This window comes from Phaseolus vulgaris, chromosome 1, assembly GCF_051622355.1.
Source record: "Phaseolus vulgaris cultivar YP4 chromosome 1, ASM5162235v1, whole genome shotgun sequence".
Classification (NCBI taxonomy): Eukaryota; Viridiplantae; Streptophyta; class Magnoliopsida; order Fabales; family Fabaceae; genus Phaseolus; species Phaseolus vulgaris.
In genome coordinates, this window is record NC_143498.1 from 18,475,221 (window position 1) to 18,484,311 (window position 9,091).

The following is a 9,091-nucleotide window of genomic DNA, read 5'->3' on the forward strand; positions in this document are numbered from 1 at the left end:
TTGCATTAAACATGCATTTTTGGTATAAAAATGTATTAAACATATATGTGCACCTTATGTCACAACTTTACATGAACATAAAAAAATCTCTTTCAAAAATAGGTATATGAGTCACGATATTACTTATAAACAATCTCTTAAAAAAAAAGGTACATGTGTCACAATAATATAAATTTCAAAACGTTTTTTAACAACATAAAATATGATTTTTTAAATAATTTCAATTTCTAAATATAATAACCTGATGAACAAATTTTAATATACATATATGTATGTATACTAATAAAATGAACCCATTTTATGAATTTGGTTAGGGTGATCCATTTAGCGAGGTCTTAAAAGAGGCAATGAAAGTTGGTGGGTGAGGTGGCGGAGTGACGTCATCGAAGAGGAATCCCCAACCACGGGCGAGTACGGAGAACGGAGCCACGTAACCGCCCCTTTCCTAATCCCGAACCGCCACGTCACAGGAAAGGACCAGATTCTCTCGCGGCTTTCACACAGCACGCACACAGCCTTGTTTTTCAAAATAAAAAACCTAAAAAGAAATGTGGATTCAAAGTGAAGTGCCCTCTCTCCCACTTCACTTTTCTCTCTCCTTGCTCCTTAGAGTGACTCCCTCTTCTTCTACCACTGCCTCTTCTTAATTTCTTCTACCTTCACCCATTTATTCTCACAAACCCCTTTCTCCTCCTCCTCCACCCATAACCACTCCCTCTTTCCATCTCTTTTTCCTCTCTCTGCTTTTTTTTTTCTCTTCACACTGTACATACAAACATGGATGATGAATATGCTAAGCTTATAAGAAGGATGAACCCACCGAGGTAACTAATTCACTACTTTCATTTCACACCCTCTCTTCTCTTCAGTCTTTCTTCTTCTCCTCTTTCTTTTCTTTCTGTTTTTGGGGACTGCTTTTGAGGTTTTGCTTATCAGCACCAGACCTTTCCAAACATGTTTTTCTTTTGTTTTATGGTTTATGGAAGTTTTAATCAACTGGGGTGTAAAATTAAACATTTTTTTTGCAGTTTGGTGTTTTCAGTTTTCCCAGTACTGATACGGAAGTTCCTTGCTTCATTCTTCTTTTCTCCAGTCTTCAGTTTAGTAAGCCATGGAACAATTAACATAGTATGTTTCCAAAGCTTCTGTTTTTTTCTAAAACACAAAACTGTATTTGGTCAACTATTTTAATTGTTGAATTTTTACTAACTTATATTCATCTTGGCCGTTTTTTGGTATGCTTTTTCTTGTGGTTTGATGTGATAATCGTTATATTCATGTGTGTGTGTACTGTGTCTGTAGTATTGCTGTTTTTTACCTGCTGTTTTTTTTATATGCAGGGTTGTGATTGACAACAATGCCTGTGAAAACGCCACTGTTATTCAGGTAAAGCTGGTTGCTTCCCTTTGATCAGGCTTCACAAAATTGAGTTGACAATAAGGAAGATTCTTCCTTTTTTCCCTTCTTTCAGTTTTCTAATGATTTGATCTTACAAAGCTTGTGTTTTCCTCTTTTTTGGTTCACAAAATTGAGTTGACAATAGAAAAGATTCTTCCTCTTTTTTCAAATTTTCTAATGATTTGATGTCGTAGAATTTGGTTGGATTTTTTTTTTAATATAAAAACAAAATTGTCTCGGAGTTAAGTTCATTTTTTGGAAAAAGAAATAGCTGTCTACTTTTTTATTATCTAAGTTTTTTTACAGGTTGACAGTGTCAATAAACATGGGATTCTCTTGGATGTTGTCCAAGTTATTTCAGATATGAACCTTGTAATAACAAAGGCCTACATCTCCTCTGATGGGGTGTGGTTCATGGATGGTAAGTTTCTTCTTCATTAGTGGCAAGCTAAAGGGGGGAAAAAGGACTAAGAGTACTGATTATAACTATTTTTGTCTACTTTGCTTCTGATCCTAGTATTAATTTTGATGTTTTTCAGTGTTTAACGTGATTGATCGTAATGGAAACAAGATCAGAGATAAGGAAGTCATTGATTATATTCAAAGGGTAGGGATTTGTCTACTTGAATTTCTTAAATAGCTATACATATGGCTTATTTATGTTTTCATTCTATGTGGTAGACCCTCCTCTCTTATTCTTCTTTGCTAGAAATGCTCAGGTTAAGTAAGCAGGACACTTGTGTTAGTGCTGCCGAGTATGTTAATTTGAATTTGGTTCTTTTAAAATACGAACTTCAGCATCCTTTTGCCCTAATTTTCTTCTTGCTGATTGCTCTGGCTAGCTATAAACTGATTTACCAAAGTAGATGGAGGGAGAACAGGCTCAACTTCAATTGCTGTTCATTTTTTATTTCACTTATTGTTTATTTTAGTCATCAAAACTCTGTAGTTCCAGGAGTCCTCCAGCAAATGTTATATGAACTGCTAGTTCCATCTGGTGGACACACTCTTAGAAGTGCTTGTGCTGAAAGATCACAGATAAACTTGTGTTATTACTGTCATACTGATTTAATTAATTGTATAGTGAACATAGGAATAGGATGATATCAAGCAAGATAACATCCTTGCAGAAATTTGAGGGGCTTGAAATTGTGGAGATTTGATCTTAATAAACGCCGTAGTGCACATGTCTTAAGTTATCCATTCTGATGTTGAGGCCTAAGTTAGGTCCATTAAGATATAAGGGTCTTCTTTCTGCAAGTGATCTGTTATTCTCGTCATGCTAATAATATACAGTTCCTTGATGATAGATGATGGTCAATAAGGCTTGTGACTTTGTGGTTTCTTAGTAATTTTTGTTCTTTCTTTTTAATTTTGTAGAGAATTGAAAACAATCCGAGCTTTGCACCCTCACTAAGAGAGTCTGTTGGAGTTGTACCTACTGAAGAGCATACTGTAATTGAACTCACCGGCACAGACCGACCTGGGTTACTATCTGAAATCTGTGCTGTTCTGACGGACCTTCACTGTAATGTGGTGACTGCTGAGATATGGACACACAATACTAGAGCTGCAGCTGTAGTTCATGTGACAGATGATTCCAGTGGCTGTGCAATCAAGGATCCGTCTCGCCTCTCTACAATAAGGGATTTGCTTTCTAATGTTCTTAGGGGAAGTAATGATCCAAAGACAGCAAAGACAACACTTTCACCCCCTGGAGTTACAAATAGGGACAGAAGATTGCATCAGATTATGTTTGCTGATAGGGACTATGAGAGGATTGAAAGAGAAGGAAGAGGGGCACTCCGAGATAGAGGCAAACGTCCTCTCCCTCATGTAACCGTTGTAGATTGTGTTGACAAGGATTACACTGTGGTTACCATGAGAGCAACAGATCGACCAAAGTTGTTGTTTGATATTGTTTGCACTTTAACTGACATGCAGTATGTAGTTTTTCATGGTGTTGTCAAGACAGTACGGACAGAAGCTTTTCAGGTTAGCCAACTTTTTGGGTTTTATGTTGTTTTGTTTGCTATATGGTTCAACCTTTTTCGCTTTGTATGCTGTGCTTGTTATTGTAGCTAAACTCAAATATTAAAAGTTTTGGCCAGTAAATTTCAACTGTTATGACTTAAACAGAAGATGATAATTTAACCTAAAATATTAGTTCATTATATGAAAAAGTTCTATGGCTCAAGTATCACATTAAGTTCTTATTCTACTTAACGTGAGGCTCATAAAAATGTTTTGATCAGATGAATCATATGCATTCTTTATGATGGCAAAATCCAATTGGTGCATGAAATCTATACTTGAGTTTCATATGGTCAGGCATGGAATGGTTCTGCTTGAATTTTTCTGACTGAGTATTTTCTCCCTCATCTAGGAGTTTTATATTCGGCATGTGGATGGCTTTCCCATTAGTTTAGAGGCCGAACGCGAACGACTTGTGCAGTGTCTTGAAGCAGCAATTGAAAGGCGAGCATCTGAGGTGTGATAACAATCAACAGCTTGAAGCTCCACTTCTCACTACCTTTTGTCAATGGAATGATGCTAAGATATGTTTTTATGCAGGGAATGGAGCTGGAGTTGTGCACAAAAGATCGTGTAGGACTCCTCTCAGATATCACAAGAATATTTCGAGAGAACAGTTTGTGTATCAAAAGAGCAGAAATATCAACAGAAGAAGGAATGGCGAGAGATACTTTTTATGTTACAGATGTTACTGGTAACCCAGTTGACCCCAAGATTATAGATTCAATTCGCAGACAGATTGGTGACAAAGTACTGAACGTAAAACATAATTCTAGTCTTTCACCAAAGGCCTCTCAACCCACAACAATTGGATTTCTCTTAGGAAATTTTTTCAAAGCTCGATCTTTTCAGAATTTTAAGTTGATCAGATCTTATTCTTGAGTTGCCCACCTGTATATTCTCTGCATTTTCCTTCCACTACTCTCAAGTCAAACAGAAATTTATGTATGCAGGTTAAAGAGATTGTATATATGTTCCTCCCCAGCAGAGGGGCTTGGAATTTACACTATACAGTAGAAAGCTTAAACACCCATCTACACAGCTTAGTTGTTCTCAGTAGCATGTTACCTAGGTTGAATATGAAGCAAGTAGTCCTTTTGGGATGTCAAATCTAAAAGAGTATATAGTGCTTTTAAAGAGTATGTAGATGCAATTGGGTCTGTACATGGTTTAAAGAGTACATTTTGGAGGTGTAATTTGGAGTAGATGTAAACTTGGGTATGTACATAAAATTGAATGGAAAAAGTGTAATTATGTATATAATTGTATGTCTCCTCCTTTCCTTTTTTTTGTTTTCAAATATCCTATTGTGCACTAAGTAATGCTATATGCATAGATGTTAATGCTATTTAATTTTTCTTAAACCAAAAAGGCCACTAAGTCTAGTTATGTTTGTTAGAGAAACAAAATTTGAGAATGAAAGAGAAAAGAAAAGAAGAAAAATAGGTTAGAAGTGAAGATAAATTGTTTGGTTGAAGGAAAGAGAAAAAGTTAAGTGAAATTGTAGATAGGTATGTTTGATGTGAATGGAAAAATAAAGGGAAATGATAGTTTTAATTAATTACATTTAAGTACATTTATAATTGAAAATGGAAATTATGGGATGGTCAGAACTATTTCCACTCCCTCACCTCGCAAGTTTCAGCAAAGTAGTTGTTTCATATGGTAAAACGGCATGCTTGTAATTCAACATTTGCCAAATCTTCTTTAACCAACTTTCGTACCATGTGCACAAGGAAACCAGGAGTCCCACATAATTTTTTAGTCCAATTTCTAAACGTTCTAACTCAATCAAATCCCATCTTCTCAATTAGTTGAAATGGATATATTATTTTTTACAATTTTATATAATACTGACAATTAAAAACGTCACATTATATCGTATATAATGATATTTACATGCATAGTGTTTTGCGCTGAAATAGTTTACCAATGAAATAAATAATGATAATTTTGACTCACATTAATTACATACAAAAAACACCACTTTATACCGAGCGTTAAACAACGAGTGTTGTGGGAGTTCGCATAAGGCCGCCATATTAAACTTGGCTATGGTTAGATCTATGACATTATGGAGAACTGCCATACAATTTTTTGTAGTTTTTGAAGAATTCTAAAATCATAAATGCGTATGCTTCGTTTGACAGATGATAAAGCCAAGTTCCACCTAATCTGATAAGTTAATTAAAGATCATTCAAACAATAAATATAAATCAAGACTTCAACCTGACAAGCATGAACAATATTCCAAAGCTTAAGTATGAAGAAATAGGGAATTTGTTCTATGTCTATCCCAAATAGATCCACGCTATGCTACAACATTCAAAAATGCCTAAGGATATGAGCTAAAGAAAAAATGACTATCAACTTCTCTAACTTAGCTAATTTCAACTTCGGTGTGTAATTTTAACTAATGTTTAGTGTAAAAGGATATGCTATTGAGGAAGATAAGTATTGCCAGCTATTAGAGGGGTGATGTAAAGAAGAGAAGAGAATTTAATGCTCCATGCCATGCATTTAATGTTTCTCAACACAAGAGCTCATTACAAGATGTTAAAAGAAGAAAGAATATGATAAGTGTCATATTTCAATAATATTTCATATTAAAAGATAGGTACTTAGAGATTTTTATTGATAAAATAGTTATAATTCAACCCTTAATTTAGGAATTTAAACTTTTTTACATATTTTGTGATTTTAAGATGAATGAGAATGATTTATTCCCAAATTTGTATTGGTTTTAGGATTATAGGGAAAAATGGAGAGGAAAGGGCTAAGGAGAATGGACAAGATGAAAAGGGAAAGTTGGAACATTGAAAAATCGTTCAAAACTCGCCCAAACAAGATCACTGTAGAGGAACCTACCCAAGGCTCACCCAAGCGAGTCCACTCCAATTAAGTTGGATTTTTTCTCGTCAAACTCGCTTAAGCAAGTAATAACTCGCTTAAGCGAGATTTCACTTAACCCAAGCCCAACTATGTTAAATAGAACGCGTGAGGCATAACCCTAAACATCATTGGAAGAATAAAGAGAGATAGAAAACCCTAGAGGAGGCAACCGTCAAGGAGAAACATCCTGAATCTTATTTTCTTGTTTTCCATGCTTGTAATGGCAAACATGAGTGGCAAATTCATCCCTTTGAGATTGGGAGTAATATGTTCAAAATCTTATGTATTGAGGTGATATTTATCTATAATATTTTAGTTCTTGATTGATTATTGCTATTATCATTTTATTCTCAAAGCTTGAATTATTCATGATTTTGATCCTTAGATTTGACTGGAAAGTACTTATAAGAATTTGACCTAAATGATAATTGATGGATTTGTGTCTTCTTCTTTGCGGTTTTTTGTGATGAGAGTCAAGTAAAGGAGGTTTTTATTAATGAAGGAAGAGGCAATTCACCATCACACTTGAAGTTCTTCCTTCTAGTCTTCTCAAAATTAAAAGAAGACATAAAATAAAGAGAGGCCCAAGCCCAAAGCCCAAGCCCAAACCCAAGTCCATCCTATGAAGGGCAAGGCCAAGTATTAAATAATAAAGAATATTGTTGAAGGTGCTTAGAGGGAAACATTAGAAACCTCTATTGTTAAAGCATCTTTTAGTCTTTAGTTAGGAGTCTTAGGGGGGGTGTGTTAGTAGATAGGTGTAGGAGTAGAAAAGGAGGTGCCAAAGTGAAGGAAGAGGTCACACCTTCCTCATGCTTTGTTTTAGGCGCAAATTCTAGAAGCTTTTTGGGAGGGAGTTTTTGAATTTGTGTAGCTTATATTTCAGCACCTTAGGCTATAAATAGAGGTGCTCTCTTTGTATTTTTCAGATTTGAATTTATCTAAAGAAACTATACTCAAAATTGGAGTGAACATTGGAGAGCTTTTGAGCCTTCTTCTCTAGTCTTATCTTGAAGGACCATGGTTTCCTCAAGTGGCGGCTTGCACACTCATCTAAGAGCATCCATACTTCTAGTGGCGTGATCATCCAACCATTCTTCCATCTTCATGAGCATTCTCTTCTCCTTCCTTTCTTCTCTTGTTAATTTCCTTGTCTTAGCTTGTTTTCTAGTTGTTTCGGTTCGGCAATTTCAGCTTGTTTTGTGTAGCTATGGTTCATTTGTGTTCTTGGCTGTTTTTCATCTTTTCTTCTTCAATTCCAGCAATTTGATTCGGTTCCTTACTGTTTTGTGTTGTTAATTGGTGTTTTTGCCTTTTCTCCATCTCTTTTGGTTCAATTTGACAATATGTGGAACATCCAAATGAGTTTGGGATTTGGTACTAGTTTTTGGTGAGTTCTTGTCTTAGAACAATGATCCAACTCTAAGAAAAGTGCCTCAATAATGTCCAGCTCAAGGTGATTCCTAAGAATGTCAAGAATCATTCTCTATATGGCTAGTGGAATCTTATGATTTATCTATAATATTTTAGTTCTTGATTGATTATTGCTATTATCATTTTATTCTCAAAGCTTGAATTATTCATGATTTTGATCCTTAGATTTGACTGGAAAGTACTTATAAGAATTTGACCTAAATGATAATTGATGGATTTGTGTCTTCTTCTTTGCGGTTTTTTGTGATGAGAGTCAAGTAAAGGAGGTTTTTATTAATGAAGGAAGAGGCAATTCACCATCACACTTGAAGTTCTTCCTTCTAGTCTTCTCAAAATTAAAAGAAGACATAAAATAAAGAGAGGCCCAAGCCCAAAGCCCAAGCCCAAACCCAAGTCCATCCTATGAAGGGCAAGGCCAAGTATTAAATAATAAAGAATATTGTTGAAGGTGCTTAGAGGGAAACATTAGAAACCTCTATTGTTAAAGCATCTTTTAGTCTTTAGTTAGGAGTCTTAGGGGGGGTGTGTTAGTAGATAGGTGTAGGAGTAGAAAAGGAGGTGCCAAAGTGAAGGAAGAGGTCACACCTTCCTCATGCTTTGTTTTAGGCGCAAATTCTAGAAGCTTTTTGGGAGGGAGTTTTTGAATTTGTGTAGCTTATATTTCAGCACCTTAGGCTATAAATAGAGGTGCTCTCTTTGTATTTTTCAGATTTGAATTTATCTAAAGAAACTATACTCAAAATTGGAGTGAACATTGGAGAGCTTTTGAGCCTTCTTCTCCAGTCTTATCTTGAAGGACCATGGTTTCCTCAAGTGGCGGCTTGCACACTCATCTAAGAGCATCCATACTTCTAGTGGCGTGATCATCCAACCATTCTTCCATCTTCATGAGCATTCTCTTCTCCTTCCTTTCTTCTCTTGTTAATTTCCTTGTCTTAGCTTGTTTTCTAGTTGTTTCGGTTCGGCAATTTCAGCTTGTTTTGTGTAGCTATGGTTCATTTGTGTTCTTGGCTGTTTTTCATCTTTTCTTCTTCAATTCCAGCAATTTGATTCGGTTCCTTACTGTTTTGTGTTGTTAATTGGTGTTTTTGCCTTTTCTCCATCTCTTTTGGTTCAATTTGACAATATGTGGAACATCCAAATGAGTTTGGGATTTGGTACTAGTTTTTGGTGAGTTCTTGTCTTAGAACAATGATCCAACTCTAAGAAAAGTGCCTCAATAATGTCCAGCTCAAGGTGATTCCTAAGAATGTCAAGAATCATTCTCTATATGGCTAGTGGAATCTTATGATTTATCTATAATATTTTAGTTCTTGATTGATTATTGCTATTA

The 9,091-nt window shown here is 35.4% G+C and overlaps 1 protein-coding gene across 3 annotated transcripts; it reads left to right on the top strand.

Annotated features, from left to right (window-relative positions):
* Positions 1 to 526: 526 nt before the first annotated feature.
* Positions 527 to 4,695, top strand: LOC137813651 (ACT domain-containing protein ACR6). Of its 3 annotated transcripts, none has more exons than XM_068616015.2 (8): positions 553 to 824; positions 1,029 to 1,128; positions 1,341 to 1,386; positions 1,705 to 1,819; positions 1,938 to 2,005; positions 2,779 to 3,393; positions 3,785 to 3,889; positions 3,973 to 4,695. In XM_068616015.2, the coding sequence occupies exons 4-8, from the start codon at positions 1,762 to 1,764 to the stop codon at positions 4,312 to 4,314; spliced, it is 1,188 nt and encodes a 395-aa protein (XP_068472116.1). In that variant the 5' UTR covers positions 553 to 824; positions 1,029 to 1,128; positions 1,341 to 1,386; positions 1,705 to 1,761; the 3' UTR covers positions 4,315 to 4,695. The 3 variants fall into 3 exon arrangements, with proteins under 3 accessions (XP_068472115.1, XP_068472116.1, XP_090156963.1); XM_090300837.1 differs by lacking the exon at positions 553 to 824 and adding an exon at positions 831 to 922; XM_068616014.1 differs by lacking the exon at positions 1,029 to 1,128 and having other exon boundaries at positions 527 to 824.
* The last annotated feature ends 4,396 nt before the right edge of the window (positions 4,696 to 9,091 follow it).

Coding starts and splice junctions, on each gene's coding strand:
- LOC137813651 (XM_068616014.1), top strand. CDS start 778: ATGGATGATGAATATGCTAAGCTTATAAGAAGGATGAACCCACCGAG. Junction 2,006..2,778: donor TCATTGATTATATTCAAAGG/GTAGGGATTTGT, acceptor TTAATTTTGTAG/AGAATTGAAAACAATCCGAG. Junction 3,890..3,972: donor TTGAAAGGCGAGCATCTGAG/GTGTGATAACAA, acceptor GTTTTTATGCAG/GGAATGGAGCTGGAGTTGTG.